Below are 18,909 nucleotides of genomic sequence, written 5' to 3' on the forward strand. Positions count from 1 at the left end.
CATGACAAATGTTTGGAGATTTTAAAGGGCCTTTTTGCTTGTGGAAGTGGCAGTTGCTGGAAGATTGTAATGTCCCTATAAGTGACATGTGTTGAAGTAGCACTACTCTTTTCTGGACACTATGTTTTATTTCAGGACCTTTCTGAGAAACTCGCTGAACAAGAGTTACAATTTCGTCGGCTCAGTCAAGAGCAAGTTGACAACTTTACTCTGGATATAAACACAGCCTATACCAGACTGAGAGGAATCGAACAGGCTGTTCAGAGTGAGCACATGGGCCTCTTATGATTTTATTCATTCCAACTTTTTAGGGTAATTTCTTATTAGGAGAATGGGATATGTGCATCAACACTAGGACCTAGAGATGCTGAACTCATCCTATTAAATTTCATTCATTTCTGAGAAAATTAGCCCAGATTTGAAAGTTTGGAACATAGTTTGTGAGAGGAAATTAAAAAGAACCTAAAAATTAAATCTAAATACTTGAAGTTTTACTCTGTGTGATAGACTGAAGATCACTATTTATGAGATAGGATACCCAACACAGTTTGGTTATGTCTTCGGTGCCCTGAGTGGAGCAAAGGTAGTGTATCCCTATGCTCTCTCTCTAGCTCTGCTGATGTGTCTCCAACCCTGTTCTGGAAGTGATTTACTGATTCAACCCACCAAATGGACAGTAGTTAATCTGAAGCTTTCATGTACCACATTAAAAGAGAAATGTCCTGATGGGATGTTAAAATGAATTCTTTGAGGGTATTATAGAGCCATCTTTGTCAGATAAGTATAAAAATAAACTACTCATGAACTTTCAAGATCCAGTAGTCCATTAAGTTTACTTCAAGTCCTCCATTCCTTTGCAGGAAGTTTCTGATGGCATTAACATAAGTCTTAGCCTAATTTAAATATGTCCCTTTCTCAAACATTCTAAAATAAGTATCTCTGAATTAGATACCATGTGTTGTCCTAGATGTCCCAGAAGGAGGGGAAAAGAGACATAATTAATGCTTGTGCACATATATCCTTCCAGTTTTCTCCATGGTTTTATTAAAATCAAGTCCTCCCTGGGCCACCTGGGTGCCCCAGGTGGTAGAGCATCCGACTCTTGATTTTGGCTCAGGTCATGATCCCAGCGGTCATGAGATCAAGCTCTGCTTTGGGCTCCACACTGGGCATGGAGCTTGCTCAAGATTCTCTCTCCCTCTGTCTTTCCCCTGTTCGCTTTCTCTAAAAAAACAAACAAAAAAGTCCTCATCAAATTAGGCTTCCCATGTTGCCTAATGAAGAGGCTAGCTTCCTAAGAAAGAACATGCTGGAAATAATGGTAGGGAAGGTTGGAAAAGGCTCTCTGGCCCCATCATTTACATGTGTGGCTTTAGCCTGTTTAGGGTATGGGGTGCATCAGATCTCTGGAGGTATTGAGAAGGACATGTAGTTAGATGGTGAGAAAATGTTTTTCTTTGCCGTTTTTTTCTTTATAGGTCATGCAGTTGCTGAAGAGGAGGCCAGAAAAGCCCACCAACTCTGGCTCTCAGTGGAGGCATTAAAGTATAGCATGAAGACCGCATCTGCAGACCTGCCCACTGTCCCGCTGGGTAGTGCGGTTGAGGCCATCAGAGTCAACTGTGCTGATAGTGAATTTGCCCAAGCTCTAACCGCAGCTATCCCTCCAGAGTCCCTGACCCGTGGGGTGTACAGTGAAGAGACCCTTAGAGCCCGTTTCTATGCTGTTCAAAAACTGGCCCGAAGGGTAGCGATGATTGACGAAACCAGAAATAGCTTATATCAGTACTTCCTCTCCTACTTGCAGTCTTTGCTCTTATTCCCGCCTCAGCAACTGAAGCCACCAGCGGAGCTCAGCCCTGAGGATATAAACACTTTTAAGTTACTGTCCTATGCCTCCTATTGCATTGAGCATGGTGATCTGGAGCTGGCAGCAAAGTTTGTCAATCAGTTGAAAGGGGAGTCCAGACGAGTGGCACAGGACTGGCTGAAGGAAGCCCGAATGACCCTAGAAACTAAACAGATAGTGGAAATCCTGACGGCATACGCCAGCGCTGTAGGAATAGGAACCACTCAAGTGCAGCAAGAGTAAGGTCCAGAAGAGTTTTGTAAAGTCCTATTTTATGTGAAAGGGAATCAGCAGTGATATATGAAGAGTTTGCAACAGGGTCCCAGAATTGTCTAAGAAGGAGCAGGTTACAAGTACTGTTCTAAATGTTAACACCTGTTGCATTTATATTATTTCCACTTGCTATCATGTCAGTGAACTCCAGGAGTACTTTCTTTGCAACTTGTGTAACATTATCCGTTTTTCAGGTTTTACTGATCAGGCTTGTGAGCCAATCAAAATAATGTTTGTGATCGCTATTACTATTGATTTTGCCCTTGGAGCAAACTGAATAAAACAGAAAGATGAAAACTGAGTAGTTGATATCCCTTTTCAAAAAGTGCCATTTCTGGTTTGTTGTATGTGTAGACAGTCTCTTTGAGAAGCAGCAACAGAAGTAGGAAGTCCTGGGCACTGAGTTTCCAGGTAGTGAATTGTGTTCCAGAAGTGCAAGGTCTATTTTTGGTTTTGAAGGTTCTGGTGAACTGATTCCAACTAGTCAAACTCCAGTGATATACAAGCCACAACGCCAAAATATTTATTATTTTTATAAATATTTTTATTTTTTTAAAAAGATTTTATTCATGAGAGACACAGAGAGGCAGAGAACAGGCAGAGGGAGAAGCAGGCTCCACACAGGGAGCCCAATGCAGGACTTGGCCCCAGGATCCCAGGACCATGCCCTGGGCCAAAGGCAGGCACCAAACCGCTGAGCCATCCAGGGATCTTTTTTTCTTTTACCCATAAATTAATTCAACAGCCCTCAAAACAGATGACAACTCTCAGTTCTGAAACCCTGGTAATCGACCTTGCTCCTTTCTGGTACTCAGACTGGGATCTCTTCGTTGAAGTATGGGGGTAGTGAGCCTGGAATCTTAACAGTATCGAATAATTTTGTGGTATAAACTGGATTGCCCTGAAACCTAGAGAACTTTTTTTCTCTGAAGGTTAGGACAGTTGCCATATTGGGTAAACATAAAAAAATCCTACCTTTGATTTTTTTTTTTAATTCCATGAAAATACTGTCAACATTTTTTCATAATTTTTTGTTGGGGTTTGTGTTCACGAAGTGACTGAGGAGGCACTTTTATCTGAGCAAAGCATCTGCAAATCCTGGAGGTGAAAGGAATTCTATTTCCAGAGGTATATGCCAGACCCTGAATTTGGATTGTTACATGAAGTTTGCATGACACTTGCCCTTTGATTTGGGGATCTTTTGGTCCTATTTTGGTCTTGGCTGGTACTACTAATATTCTATATGTTCCTCCTAAATAGATTTTTTTTTTTTTTTGAGATTTTATTTGAGAGTGCACCAGTTGTGGTGGTGGGGGGAGGTAGGAACAGAGGGAGAGTGAGGAGCAGATTCCCCACTGAGCGAGCCAGATGTAGGGCTGGATCCCAGGACCCGGGATATGAGCTAAAGGCAGGCAGATACTTAGCTGACTGAGCCACCCAAGAGCCCCCTAAGTAGATTCTTAAATTAACAAAATGTATGTAGTGTCTCTGATGGAACACATTCTTTGTGTAATGTCCTTAATTTCTGCAGTTAGAGTGGGCTATTTTTATCAGAAGATAATGAGGCTGTTCTAAATTCAGCCTTTCTTCCCCTCTGGAATGGCATGAAATTGCAAAAATACATTAACTTGCAAAGCTGCTTACCTGTTCGTCATAGTAAAGGTGCTTATTACTTGTTTGACTTATGTAGCATGTAAAATATTACCATGTATAAGGAAATCTAAATTTCTCCAGGAGCTGGGAAATAACTCTTATCAGATGTGATTGGGCTCATATAAGTAAACAATATTGAACAATTTATTTTAGCTCTATAAATCAAAATAAGGAAGACCCACTGGCTTTCAAATTTTAGTAGTTCCATTAACTAACCTCCTCACCCCCATTGCATATTGGGAAATGGGATGATGCTGAAAGGGGTTGCTTGGCCAAGCCTTGAATTTCTCTCCATGCCTAGTAATACTCCTATCTTCCTGAGATGTCACTCACCAACGCTTCAGTGAACAGGGCCTTTATATGGGTTCTCAGTTCTACTTGATGAAAGTGGAATCCAAAGAGGCAGAGTTGGGGAAAGATGGATACATCCCAGGGCATATAGAGCCAGGCAGCTTCACTCACCAGGTTTTCACTTAAAATATAAGTGGTAAGTTCTATCTCTGCCACTTCTGACTTGATCGTGTGAAGCAAATCATTGTCATGCTTTCATTGTCTCAATCTATTTTAGCCTTAAATTGGGTTACACCTTGTCTCCCTCTTGAGTGCTGTAGGAAGTGTTCAACATTTTTTTTTTTAAATGTATATTTGGCACTTACAATTTGCCAAATGCTGTTCTAAGTGTTTTTTTTTTTAATTTTTATTTATTTATGATAGTCACAGAGAGAGAGAGAGAGAGGCAGAGACATAGGCAGAGGGAGAAGCAGGCTCCATGCACCGGGAGCCCGACGTGGGATTCGATCCCGGGTCTCCAGGATCGCGCCCTGGGCCAAAGGCAGGCGCTAAACCGCTGCGCCACCCAGGGATCCCCAAGTGTTCAACATTTTTAAACTCATGCCTCCAGATAGAACTTTGAAACTCTGATCTTTGCTTTACTGTTGGAGTTTCAAAATCAATAATGTAACTAAAATGCAGTGTTAGTCTTTTTTAAGGCCCATGGTCTTTCTCTTCCTTAGTATTAACTCCTCTGTTCTTTCTTAGCAGGTTCTGGATAAAAGGAGTCTCCAAGTCCCAAATGATTTGTCCCAACAGTAACTTCCTTGAACTCAGTGAAGAACAGATAATGAGTTAACATACACGGGAAATAAAAAGGATTCAATATCAGGCAAATCACTCTTCCATCAGGTCTAGTGGTCACCGTTATCACAAACCAAAGTTGAACCTTCCTGGTTTTCTTCTCCCTAATGCAGCATTTTAGGGACTATGAGGTCAGCAGGAAAGTGTAAGAAAGGACAGGGGTTGAAGAGAAAGAAGATAGCTGGCCACTCTGTCCTTTTCTACATGGGGAGGTCATGTGGTTTCACTGGCTCATTAGTTCATGCTAGTTGTATGGACACTGCCCTTGGTCACCAGAAGAGGAAGGGGTTCTTGAGGGATTAAGAGGCCAGAGCCAGGGTTGCCTGGGTGACTCCATGATTGAGCCTTTGGCTCAGGTCATGATCCTGGATCCCAGAATCTAGTCCCACATCAGGCTTTCTGCGGGGAGCGTGCTTCTCCTTTTGCCTAGGTCTCCAATTCTGTGCGTTTCACAAATAATCTTTTTTTTTTTTTTTTTTTTTTACAAATAATCTTTTTTTTAAAAAAACAAGAGCCTACGGTAGTGCCATCATTGTAGGAACAGATTTCACTGGTACTGGTGGCAAAATTTAGGTTTCCCTGGGAATAAATGCTCACATAACCTTTATTTCTCTTGGACATTTAGTTTTCAAGAGTCTGAAATCCTGCTAAGCTCTGTAAACTGTTCATGGGCTTTATCTCCAGCAGTCCTGAATTCTCTGAAGTCCATGGCTGTGTGGATTGGATGGACTGGGTTTTTACAGTTTAGGCTCCTTCCTGGGCCAGGGTGGATGTTCCTCCACTGCCCAGATCCTGTGTATCTTACATTTCTGTCATTCCATTAGCACATTGCCTATTATCAACCAAATCAAATACTTTTCTCTGGTAAATTACAACTCTGCCTCTAAAGATCTGCTAAATGACTCCATAAACTTGCCCTAACACATCCTTGCTCCAGTGACTGCCATCTCAGAGCATATCCTATTTGAATGTTCTTAAACTTGAACTTTACCAGCAGGAAAATAATTTACATCATGACCAGGTACACTTATACACGTGTGTATCTATATGCATGTATCTATTGCACTATAAAATACATCACAAAACAGCTTTATTGCATGTGGTGTACTTTTTCTAACCCATTTCAGTATTCTAATCATCCACATTTGACTTCCAAATCCTACAGTTTAAAGACCAACGTAAGACTACATTTTATTGCTAGAGTCCTCAAATGCTCTCTTAAACCTCAGATCTGCCAGTTTGTAATTTCCACGCACTGGTGATCTGAGGCATTTTGAACAAATTTATTCATATTTAGCAGGACTCCTCCTTTGACCCTTTCCATTCTATGGGTCGTGACTCCACAATTTGTTTTTGATTCTCTGATTTCTCCTGGTCCTTTTTGGTAAGTTTCTAAAAAATAGTAAAACTACCCTCAGTTCCCAATGCCCCAAAATATTGTTTTCAGATTATTTTAACAGGGTTGCTTTATGTCATTAATGCTCCAGAGCTTTTCAAAACTGGATTCTGGTCCTAACTGGATTGATTTATAACTCAAATCTTTCTCATACCATTTTGTTGGAAATGCTGAGCTGACTTTTAAGTTTTTCCTATATTAACATCTGTGAACTGTTAAGAGCTGTTAAAAGTGGTCTTAAAAATGACTAGTACATGACCAAAAAGCCACTCATTTTAGTAAATGCCTTTCAGGCATGTAGTGCTTGAGTTGTATCAGCGACTATTGTAAGGAAAGACAGCAAACTGAGGGGAGAGCCAGGGACCAACAGAAGAGATGTGCAGTTTCCAGACTCGGCCCAGAAAATTGTTAACAGGTGCTCTTATGTACTCTGCCAGCTGGAAGACCCTTCTCATGAAGGTTCTAGAGAAGGTAAGGCCTCAAGATAGAAGATTCCTGAGTAGAACAGAACCTCTGCTCCATTGACCTATATATCCACCCAGGACTGTTGAGAAAAAAATAAACCTTTATTATTTTGGAAAAAAAAAATGGATAGGTTGACTTTTGGCACAAAGTAGAGAAACAGAACATCTTTTACTATTAGAGGCTAATATTTCACTAGTCAGTGAATAAATATTTAAAAATGAGGATGGAGGGGCCTCTGGCTGGCTCAATTGGTAGAGCACGTGATTTTTGATCTCAGAGTTGTTAGGTTTGAGCCCTATGTTGAATGTAGAGATTAAAACTTTAAAAACGAGAATGGAGACCAATCACATAGGGCAAATTTTCTGAAAGTCTGAAGCAGTTCTTTGCCTAGAGTGGGCACTATAGCAGTTAAAACAACTGAACTACATTGAAGTCCATTATAAATTACCATGACCTCAGTCCAGATGGGGTCCCATCAACTCTATAGCTGCCAAGCACTATGGTGAGGATTCAGTTGGGGGCTGGCAAGGGGAGAAGTGTGCCACACATTTGTAGGGATTGCAGTGAGTGAGTACTTGGCCAAGAGAGCGAGGCATGTATAGGTGAGATGGGAAGGAGCACAGAGAAGAGAAGCCTCCAGGAAGCCAGGTTCTCCCTGGAAGTTGTAAACCAAAATCAAAGGCTAACCTTTCTTTTATTTATTAAAAGATCTTTATTTAATCATGAGAGATCCACAGAGAGAGAGGGAGAGGCAGAGACACAGGCAGAGGGAGAAGCAGGCTCCATTCAGGGAGCCCAACTCAGGACTCGATCCCGGGTCCCCAGGGTCTGGCCCTGGGCTGAAGGCAGCTCTAAACCGCTGAGCCACAGGGCTGCCCAAAGCTAACCTTTCTTAATGGTCCTTTTGTTCACTTTGATATGTCAAGGAATAATGCACATGAATGCTTAAGTAGTTATTTGCTGTCATTTCCCTGCCCCCTTTGTCCTTGAATTAAATGTCTTAAACACAATCTAGGACACAACATGAACCAATACTTAGATTTCTGAAGATGCACGAATGGATCTAGGCCTAGATAGAATGGATGGAAAATGTAAACGGAACAGACAACAGTACAAAATTGCTCATAAATGCCAACCCTGGCAGGGTAAGGTTGAAGCTGTTCATCTGTGGGGAACTCATGGGGTCTCTCAGTTAATCTGGGACCAGGTATGAGCAAAAGCAGCTTGTGGAAGCCCTGGTGAAGGGTTAAGAATGGTCCTAATAAACCATGCAGGTTCCTGTTAACTTCCAATACTGTTTCAAAGTTCTGGTGGTAAGAGAAATACCAGACTAGAGATTCTTGATTAGCAGTCCTCACTTTAGACCACTTTCAGTAGAGCACAACTAAAGGTGATGGCAAAAAAGGGGGAAGCAAGGGAGATGAAGCACTTGTAGAAATCCCAGGGCTCAGGGGAAACAGGCTATGTCAAAGTAAGAGAAGTGCGCTAAAAAAAAAAAAAAAAAAATTGCGCTCAATGCACATTACCTAGTGTTTATTTACAGCCCTCATTTTCCCATACATGTAGCTTAAAACTCCGCATCCTAGAAATGATTAAACAATGGCAAATTTCTCACCTCTAAATATCCCTAAAATTGGTATACTGATCTAGTATCAATGGAGATACATGTGCAAACCTCCTTTAGACACGTCCTTTTCTAAGGTTGCAAATCAGCCAATGAAGGCCAAGTCCATGATGGGAGGGCAAACCACAAAGGGCAACAGTGAAGTTGGCCAACAAACACTGTAGGTACAAAGCTTATGCTGAAACCAGGAGCTGTGTCCAAAGAAATGAAAATGGTAGGTCGGCTTCTGTTTAAATGGGTGGCTTAGTAAGTATCAAATTCGGAATTTAAGTAGTCCCTCTGGTATCTATTGTTCTTAAAAGTTGAAGTCTGAATTCTCTTGTTCTCTTCACAATATGGTTGAACAGAGATGTCAATTCTCAAGTGTAATTACAATAGCTATGCTAGGCCATAGCTGCTCCTGATTCACCCACTTTTATATGCCTTCACTGATGTCACTGTCACTGTCGCTGTCGCTGTCACTGGTCAGTGACGTTAGGTTTCCCAGGGCTTCCCTGTAAGGAAAATAAACGAGGGTTACACTGCATTTCAGTCTTGTGGGAGGGGACTCTGCAGCTGCACTGAACTATAATGAAAGGGGAAAAGGTTTCAAGAGCCAAAACTATAGGCCTCTCTGATGTATGTGACAAATGAAATAACTAACTAAATTAATGCATCCTGATTTTTCGCAAAGAAAAAAATTCAGGAGGCAAAAAGCTATAAACATTGAATGGGTAGACAAATGGTCTGCTCCATTTTTATCACTTTATGTTATCCATTCAGGACTTACTTTTGTTCCTGGCTGATTGCAAAGTCAGCCATCACTCTCTGGGTGAGGCCTTCACAAATAGGCAAGCTGAAGGCACCTGCCAGCTTCACTACCTCAATGGCCTGGGCAGGACTGTTGGATGCTTTTGCAGAATCCATAAACTCATTCAGCAACTTATTTCTGTAAAAGAAAGACAAAAAGTCAACATTCCCCAACAACCCCTGAATCCCTTCAAAGATTTACTTATTTATTTTTAAAAGATTTTATTTATTTATTCCTGAGAGACAGAGGGGGTGGGGGGCAGAGACACAGGCAGAGGGAGAAGCAGGCTTCATGCAGAGAGCCCAATGAAGGACTCGATCCCGCGTCTCTAGGATCAGGCCCTGGGCTGAAGGCGGCGCTAAACCACTGAGCAACCTGGGCTGCCCAGAAGACTAACTTTAATGGGCCAAAGAAATATAAGGAACACTGGTTCAGTATGCCTTCACTAAGGATCTGTTGAATGTATCCCCAGTGTGCTGCAATCACCAAGCAGATTAAACACAGTGCTTCCTTAATCTAGGATACCCTAGATGGTGGAAGCAACTGTCCATTTGCCTAGCAGAAGAATGCTCAATCACTGTGACTAAAGTATGTAAAAAAAAAAAAAAAATCCCAATCACCCCATGGTAAGAGTTAAAACCATGCACCTATTTCCTGGATATACCGAGGCAGACCTGTTAACTTCAACTTACCCAGGGATCTTATTGTGCTTCCTGAAAAGCCCCAACATTTTCCTGTTCAAGACGAGATACAAGAAAGATAATAAACAGAAGGTGAGCAGATAGTAGCGGTTCAGTTCCCTCTTTCCTAACTTCATGTAGGTACATTTCAAATTTCCCAAGCAAATCTGTTGAGGATTATTGGGGGTGGTGGGGGGGGTGGTGTATCCTCTTCTAGAGGATCACTTCAGTCCTCCCAGGAAAAAAGACGACACCCTGTGGGTAGCTGGAAGAGAGGGATGCAACTGAGTGGGATCTCTTTCCTCTCTCACAATCCCAGAATGAGATCAGTATCCTAGAATTACGTTGTGAAGAGCAGGCTCAGATTGAGGCAAGTCTCCTGTAAGTGCTCCCCAGCATCCTGCCACATGCAAGACAAAGGAGAAACACATACATTCAGCTCCCATGACTCAGCTGAGGTCCGTACCCCTGCGCCAATCATCACAGCCTGATTCATAACAAGTGTGTGTCAACAGGAGTTTAAAAATTTGAGCATCAAAGGTTTTTGTCACCAGCAGTGCAGCAGGCTATATGTGTGATTCACACTCCTAAGACAAGTTTAGGCGGCAATGCCTTCATTCACCAGCTTTTTCCTCAAGATAGTGAACAGCCACATTTTGGGCTGACAATCCTCCGTTCAAATCAACACTTTGTGTTGAAAATGCCATATACAAGTACCCCACTTACTGTTAGAACACATATTTCTACCCAGAACAAAATACAGCCATACCACTCTTATCAGGACTACTCCTACAAAGTATTCTTTTGTTAACTTCTCTGCTTTTGGAAAAAGGAATGCATGTAAGGGCTCCATTCACAAACACATTCTTAAGAATTAGTATGTGAATGGGGTGCTGATGAAAACACCTAACACAGCTATACAGTGAAACAAAGATGGTTTTAGTCAAGGCCATGTTTGTAAATGCCAATTTCCACAAGTCCCAAGGGCACAGCCTGCATTTTAAGCATTGAGTGAAATACATGGATAAGTCAAATGCCCAAAACATATTAAAAAATAACTTTCTTTGAACATTCCAGTTAAGTGAACAGGTAAGTGACTATTTGGCCATGAATATATAAAACAGGTCAGAAAGAGAATTAGCTCACTAGATGGCGTCATCTCTTAAATACAATGTATATACCATACTGGTCTTCCAAAAGTTTCCTTTTCAGTTGTCACTTGCAGTTCCCATAGAAAACTCATTATACAGTCAAATTAGAAAACTTGTGACCAGGCAAAATGTTCTCTGAGATTCAAGTACAAATGCTTCTAATTTACACTTGTGGTTTTGTACTCACCAGGCTTCCTGGGTTCTCCCAGCCCTTAAAAAGAGGACAGCTATACAGTTCAGAGAGTTGGCTGGCCAATCAGGAGCAGTCTGTCTGGCATCCTGGCTCTCGTAAGTGGATTTGATATCTGCGGCACAGTCTGCAAACGCCACCTGAAGCTGAGAGGCTCTGAGAGTCAGCAGAACTGCCTGGTTGGTTTTATGAGAATCAGGTTCAGGAGACTCCAAAGAAGCACTGACATCTTAGAGCAATGCAGTTTGCCACTCACATGTGGAGTGACGAGTAATCAAGGAAGAATGCGCCCTGGCCTGGGGTAAGTGATTTGCAAACTGGCCACATCTTTCAAATACAAGATGGATTTTCCTTTTAGATAGGATTTTTTTCAAAAAGCTATTACTGTCAAGCCAGAAAGAAACTTGCTTTTGGACCTGAGGAATGAAAGGGACTTTAGAAACGGGATTCTGCTACTTGCTACATATGTTTAGATACAGAATTTAAATCTGGGTTTAGGTGGCAGAATTCAGTTTCCCTAGAAGAAACCAAGGGAATTACCCTCTCTGGGTCCACAATGTTGGAGAAAATACTGACTAGCACACATCTCACACTGTAACAGGACTTGAATCTGGATATACCCTACCTCTGGTGGGTGCTGATCCCTCGCCATGAGCATCAGAATCTCTTCTTTGAGGTCACTGCGAAAAGTGTGACCATATTCTTTACTATCTTGAAACAGAAAAAGAACAAAGAAATGATCATTGTCACATAAAACCAAAACTCTTTCACTGACCTTGTCCACTGTCATAGTTTTTGGTGGGTGAAAGGAAGTTGCTGACATTATTTATTCCAGACTCCAAGAAAACCAGCAGGATAATTCGTGTTAAGAATGGATGGAAGGGCACCTGGGTGGCTCAGTGGTTGAGTGTCTGCCTTTGGCTCAGGAAGTGATCTTGGGGGTTCTGGAATCGAGTTCCACTTCGGGCTCCCCGCAAGGAGCCTGCTTCTCCCTCTGCCTGTGTCTCTCTCATGAGTAAGTAATTAAAATATTAAAAAAAAAAAAAAAAAAAAAAAGGGACGAAGGAGCAATGAAAGGCAGTAACCTGCTCCCAGTCAATTACTCTCGGGCAGCTACCAGGCTCGATATGATAAGACACCTGTTTTATGGCACTTGGTAATTGTCAATGACGTTGTATGTTAACAGTCACTACAATCTCATGAGATAGTAGATCAGGGTGCTTGTCTCATTGTTCAGACATGGAAACTTGAAGCTGACAGAAACTCAAGTCGTGCTCAGTCATATAGAAAAAGAGATACAGCATCTTCTATAGCCAGTTTATACACAGAAACCCATAATCACGCCTATTTCTTAGAGACCTAAGTATCACTGACTGGTTAACAACTGAGTCATGAAGAGCAGCATGATGTAGAGGACTAACAAAGGCTTCAGGGATGGAGACCAGAATTGATTTAGGGTGTGTATGTAATTAGCACTGATCTTCCCTTTGTCATATCATACAACAAATGCACAAAAGTCTACCTTTTCCTGTCACAAAGGAACTAATTTAGGTCATGTTCAATGCATTTTTACTCACATAGTCCAATATGCACTGTGAGCCAGCAACCATGAAGCAAACCTTAACTAATAGATTCAATTTAGTGAAAATTAGAAATTTCCATCCCTAACAATGTTAACGTGTTTGTTAACCAAATGTAGGACAATGAAGTGAGATGGGCCTGAACAAACATGCTGAAACCAACCTTTCCAAATTTGAGGAATCACTTCTAGTCGGTTGGCCACATCCAATGCTTGGAGAAGATCTATCAAAGTTTGGGAACGGGGAAAGAATACCTGATTAAGAGAAATACAAACATATTTTTAAAATGTTAATCAGTAAAGACACCAAACACATTTACAATGATAAGTAATGAATCATCTTACGGAAGGTACCAGGTCCTTATACCACTTCAAAGTGACATCAATTTGTTCCATGAGACAAAGCAAACTGAAAAACTTAGAACTGTAATGGAGAGAAAAGGTAGCTTTAGTCTCAGATGCCTAACAATAGAATGTTACAGCACAGCTTATATAATGATATGTTACACAGAATTTAAAATCAATTTATAAGTTACAATGTCAAGTTATGTGGGCCAATGCTTGACCTGGGAGGTGCTAACTATGCTCTCTGGAATTCCCAATTAAATAACTTCTTATCCACAACTAGCGATTCATGATTGCCTCCTCAGTATGCTCTCAGGCCATGGCAAGCAGTGACAACACCTTCATTTTAAAAGCATGCAATGTGAAGCAAGGATATGGACACACAATAGACAATCATCACATGCCTATTAATAGGCTGCCTCCTTAAGTTCTTATTTGTTTTTAATTACCTGAAGTCAGACTCATTAAAGGAGTCTCTTTGGGCTTCATCTCTGTATTTTCATCTTTAAAAACAAGAGGCTGGAGTGCCTGTGTGGCTTATTTGGTTCAGTGTCTGCCTTTGGCTTGGGTCATGATCCTGGAGTCCCAGTACTGAGCCCCACATTGGGTTCCCTGCTCAGCAGGGAGTCTGCTTTTCCCTCTCCCTCTGCTGCTCCCCCTGCCCCTTCTCTATCCCTCACTCTCTCTCAAATAAACAAAACCTTACAAAGACAAAAAACAAAGAGGTTATACTGAAATTGTTAGGGATCCACCCTGTTATACATTCAAAAATATAATATAGGGTGCAGAGAAAAAAGATATATACATTTAAAGTGTTACAAAGAAAAAGAGCCTAAAAGATACACATCAGACATCTCAGTCTGGCAAATCTGTTTTACCACTGCTTGAATTTCCAAGTGCTCAATTAACATGTACTGCAAGTTACGGACATGCTGCCTGCAGAGGTGACATGGGAGTGCTACCCCATAGTCTCCCACTTGCAGAATTGACTAAGTGATTGCTTAAAGAGGTTCCAATAATGCAAAAGGATACATTTCTAGCACACTTACTAATAGAAATTACGCCGATGATCTGGTCCAATGAATTTCCAGTTGTCTCCAGTGTTTAAAAGGCCATGTACTTGATAAGCAAGTTCTAGATCTCTGAGAAATGAGCACTGAAAATTTGCAAGCAGTAATAAGCATCACTCAAGTTTATCAGCCAAACAGTGGCTTGATCACTAAAAAAAATAGTTATTTGTGGAAATATTCATGCTGATTCAATGTATTACTGGTTGACAGCAAATGAGTTGTAATATTGAGGGGAAAACAAACCCACCCCAATTTAAAATTTGAAATGAAATTTAAAATAAAGTGATTTTGATGCCTGTAGAAATCAATCCTATGAAAACACCTAGTCACGTGCATAAAAGACAGATGGAGTGCTCACTTCAGCAACACTGTTCTACAAAACCCAGGAAGTAATTCCAAAATGCACTCACAGACTTTTAAGTAAATTGTAGTCCCTCCCTCCCATGAAATACTATGTTGTCAACAAATAAAATATCATGGAAATGTGTCTGGCTGTGTGTGTTTGAATAGTAGAATAAAAAACCTGCAAGGATATAGACTAAACTTTTGGAAAGCAATTATCCTTAGGGAACAATATGCTGATCCATCCTAAAACGGTTTTAAACTACTTCTGGTTAGCACAAAATGAAAAACCAAAATTCAAAACAGCCCTTTGCCATTTCAAAAAGTCATTAATAAGCAAATATGAAATACTCTGAAACCTTATTGAACAAAAGTGTGAAAAAAGACAATATACAGAATAAACAAAGGGTAAGGGATGCTATGTGAGTTAGTATAAAGTTTAAGAGGAAAAAAAGAAAATTTGTAGTAAAAACATAAATAAAAGAGAAAGAGAGAATCAGGGAACCCCACCCACCCTGGCTCCAGTTACAGATTAATTTAAGTGGATAAAAGGAAAAAGAAAAACAAAAGTCAAGCAAGAAAATAGTACTTACAACTCTCATGGCCGACTGAAAAAACATATCTGAAAATAAAAGTTCACAAAGTCTCAGTTACAATGGATAAAATATATTTTCAAGTGAGCAGCATTAATAAAAATCCTAGCAATAGAATTGTTAATGGTAAGTTAAACCTAAAGGAATAAAAATTCTAGAGGAGAGGAAGCATACAGCAATGTGCTACACATATTTTGACTTCCACAGAATAATCACCCATAAGAAAAGCTACATTAAACTCTGTCCTCATCATAAAGCCTCTAATAACTGGCAATCAGGAAAGCAGGCTTTTTGTTTCACACAAGCAATTTCTGTGCATACCGTCATCTGGGTCCTTTGGGGTAAATTTCTGTCCTGTTATTTCATTCATAATATCATAGATGATGCGGGATGATCCTTTTGAAGGGTTTTCTGCAGAATGAGAGAGCAATGAGGTTTTATCAGTCGTCCCCTTCTGTAACACCACCCACCCACATGGCACGCAGTCCAAGGCTCCACACTTCTCCCTCCACCCTCGGCATACTACCCAGTAGAGAGCCGGCGGGGATGCATGCTCTCTAAAGGAGCAGAGGCACAGTACACAGCAGAACTGTGCATACGATCTGGAGCAGTTCTGGCTCTTTGTCTATGTGCTCCCAGGGGACTTTCCCTCCCTCCCTAGTCTTGTCTTAAGCTTGACTTTCACCAAAGTGGGAGACAAGCACACAACCAAACCTGCATACTTAGAAAAACAAACATGTTTTTTGCGAATCATTTGTGTTGCTTTGAAGTATAATCAAGATGAAAAGGCCAGAAAAAGAAAACTGTAGGATTAATGGATATAGGCAATCCTCTTAAAAATCACATGAAGTGGGTACTAATAGGTAGAAAATGCACCTATACAATTCCTTACACCTTATTCATCCAAATCCGCTCTGTATCTTATCCACTTTTCAAGTGATTAGTTTTAATGACAGTATAGATGTATTCCTAGAATTTCCTTAAACGTATTCCCATTTGCTAGCATTCCTAATCATTTTATTAGTTACATAATAATTTACTTTATATGTATCCTTTCAATCTTTAGGCTTTCTTTTGAATAACTACCTAGACGTTGTCAACTGCAGGTAGCTAGCTCACATACCTGTAAGGCAAACTGACACTCCTCCTCTGAGCCTGCCCCCATGTTTCCGAGTGTTATTTAGGAAACAGGACCACAGACTTTGGTTAGAAACGAAATCAAAGTGATGTGTGACAATAGAGAAAAATGCAACAGGCTTTGGGGTCAGAAGCACCAGTTTCACTACAACGTCAAGACTGAGTAAAATTTCAGAAGAAGATCCAATTACTGTGGAAATTGTTTACCTCTTTCCCCCTACCCTAAAAGATAAAACTCTTCCCTATAGATGAGGATGTGGATTTTGTAAAATTAGCCTACCAAAACACGGACAATCAAGTTCTTCTGTTTTATATCTATAAAGTCTACTGCAGTAGAGAAGGACTGGAGCGGTCATTTCTGAACCCACCACTGGTTCTTTCTCAGGTTGGGCCAAATGGATAAGAACTGACAGACTATGAGTGCTTACTATATGTCTTCCAAGACACTGGACACAGTTCATTTAATCATTACAGTCCGACGGTATTTACTCAGGTAAGGTATCGAGTTCCTTTGGCATAGCTGGTAAATGACAGAGGTGAAATTTCAACTCAGATGTGCCTTGCTCCAAAGTCTGTTCAACAGAGCACAGCTCCAATAGGATCTGGCTGACCTAAAGTAGGTGACAAACAGAGCTAAAAAGTTCTCCCACAAGGCTTCAAAATAAGGTTAAGGTTACCACGGAGCAGCACTGTCCAGTAATTTCCTTAAAAATGGAAATGTTCTGTTGCTGTATCACTGAATACAGTAGCCAGTAGCCACACGTGGCCACCTGGCACTAATGCAATGAAGGAGTCTTAAATACCATTTAATTTTAATTAAATAGGCATGTGTGACTAATGGCTATTTTAGTGGAAAGCACAGCTCTGGAGAGGCAAAAGAACTCCAGAATAACATACCTTCTGACCATTTGTAATCGTATACCAACAGTACATTTAATGGCCCCGTCCCCTCCAGCTGAAGTTTTCCGTAACAAACAAGGTTACTACCTTCAAGGGTAACTTTCTGCCCAGGCTACAGGATAACGTTAATTTGGGAGTTCTCTATTCTGAAAATCATATAGAGCAAAAGAAGCCTACAGCAAATACTCACATAAACATAAGAGAGCTGGGTCAGCTTTCTACATAAGTTAATACACAATGTCATACATACCATGGTGATAAAACAACTGGATAACATGGTGGTATGTTGCCAGCGAGGGTTCTAAATTACCAGGTGGATAGAAAAAAATAAGAAACAAGTCAAACCCGGCTATCCAAAAACAGTTTACTGAGGCACACTGACTTAAAAAAACACACTGAACATGCTATTTAAGAGAATACATTACTATTCCTCTGAACAAAGACCTTTACTAGCTCATTTTGATTAATGTTAAGTGGAAAAATATAAAGAATCTCTTATAGAAAGCCTTGACACACATGCAAGCAAGCCTTGACGTATCATTACTAAATATTATAAAGTACTATGATCCTTCACTCAAGAACACTAAGTATACTGAAATGAACTGATTCCCAAACAACTTTTAAAAATTACTGAAAACTATAAACACAGTAGCACAGTTGGGTTCAAATACCTAATTAGGCTAGGAAATATCATGGGATTTAAAACTAACTCTTAAGTAAATAGTTCTCCCCAGGATGAAGAAATCCACAGGAAAGTACCCAAAATATTAAAAAAACATTGTAATTTGCTATAAAACACATGACGATAAAGGAGCTCCCATCTTTAGTAAATGCATGTAATTAAGTGTGCCAAATGGCAGATCAGGAATTCTCAACACATTACTTAAAAAGCAAAAAGAGTTCACCATTTCTTTTTTGCTCATCTGGATCTAAGCCCTTGGTTCAGCAGTGTCTCAGCCTCCAGTGACGGACACCAGGATACATACTCACCTATTCCGATGGCTTTCATTTCACGAAAGGTCTGTAAGGCTGGCAATCTTCCAAATGCCTGAAATCTTCGGAGGCATTTCAGAATAGTATTAAATGTTTGCAGATTTGGTTTCACCTTCTGTGCAGCCATTTGTTTTAGGAGCTCCTAGTTGAATCAAAAGAAGTAGGTCTTATTTACACCTGGGTGGGTAAATTAACTAATATTACACACTAAAAAAGAATTTGGCACTCTGGCTAAGTCTAAAGTTAATAAATATATCCCTAATTTAAGAATTATCTGGCAGCCTGGGTGGCCCAGCGGTTTAGCGTTGCCTTTGGCCCAGGGCATGATCCTGGAGACCCAGGATCGAGTCCCATATCCGGTTCCCTGCATGGAGCCTGCCTCTCTCTCTCTGTGTGTCTCTCATGAATAAATAAATAAAAGCTTAAAAAAAAAAAGAATTATCAGCAGGACCAGTGACTTTGCCTTTTACAGAAGTCACTCCATTCAGTCACCCCACCTCACTTGATCAAGGTGTCTGTCTTCACTCCCTGCCTAGTAAAGCAGAAGAACAGATTAGAATGAATGGGGGTGTTTTCCTCTAAAATGAGCAGTATGGTACAAAAACACACAAACCGTACAGTGTAAAAACATAAAAACATTTCTATTCTTTAATTACCTCAATCCACTGAATATAATTTTTTTTCAAACTTTACTTGATATAAAGGTTTCAGGAAATATGCATTATTTTTGTAATAAAACTATGAG

The 18,909-nt window shown here is 40.5% G+C and overlaps 2 protein-coding genes and 1 non-coding gene across 14 annotated transcripts in view; 1 reads left to right on the forward strand and 2 right to left on the reverse strand.

The window, feature by feature from the left end:
- IMMT (inner membrane mitochondrial protein) overlaps positions 1-2,423 on the forward strand; it is a 37,173-nt gene extending 34,750 nt beyond the window's left edge. For all 8 annotated transcript variants that reach the window (XM_038561536.1, XM_038561537.1, XM_038561539.1 and 5 more), the window contains 2 exons: positions 136-265; positions 1,479-2,423. In XM_038561536.1, the coding sequence (XP_038417464.1) occupies positions 136-265; positions 1,479-2,092 (744 nt within the window). In that variant the 3' untranslated portion in view covers positions 2,093-2,423. The remainder of the gene's footprint in view (positions 1-135; positions 266-1,478) is intronic.
- A 5,863-nt stretch (positions 2,424-8,286) lies between these two features.
- PTCD3 (pentatricopeptide repeat domain 3) overlaps positions 8,287-18,909 on the reverse strand; it is a 29,980-nt gene continuing 19,357 nt past the window's right edge. For all 5 annotated transcript variants that reach the window (XM_038561547.1, XM_038561545.1, XM_038561546.1 and 2 more), the window contains 12 exons: positions 18,162-18,306; positions 17,422-17,472; positions 15,456-15,545; positions 15,135-15,163; positions 14,179-14,285; positions 13,130-13,208; positions 12,949-13,039; positions 11,831-11,916; positions 11,203-11,351; positions 9,877-9,918; positions 9,164-9,322; positions 8,287-8,888 (listed from right to left, as the gene is read on the reverse strand). In XM_038561547.1, coding sequence (XP_038417475.1) covers positions 8,810-8,888; positions 9,164-9,322; positions 9,877-9,918; positions 11,203-11,351; positions 11,831-11,916; positions 12,949-13,039; positions 13,130-13,208; positions 14,179-14,285; positions 15,135-15,163; positions 15,456-15,545; positions 17,422-17,472; positions 18,162-18,306 — 1,107 coding nt within the window. In that variant the 3' untranslated portion in view covers positions 8,287-8,809. The remainder of the gene's footprint in view (positions 8,889-9,163; positions 9,323-9,876; positions 9,919-11,202; positions 11,352-11,830; positions 11,917-12,948; positions 13,040-13,129; positions 13,209-14,178; positions 14,286-15,134; positions 15,164-15,455; positions 15,546-17,421; positions 17,473-18,161; positions 18,307-18,909) is intronic.
- LOC119864033 lies at positions 10,220-10,354 on the reverse strand. Its single transcript, XR_005372832.1, has one exon. It is a non-coding gene; the product is annotated as a small nucleolar RNA SNORD94 (small nucleolar RNA).

Source organism: Canis lupus, chromosome 17 (assembly GCF_011100685.1).
Source record: "Canis lupus familiaris isolate Mischka breed German Shepherd chromosome 17, alternate assembly UU_Cfam_GSD_1.0, whole genome shotgun sequence".
NCBI lineage: Eukaryota > Metazoa > Chordata > Mammalia > Carnivora > Canidae > Canis > Canis lupus.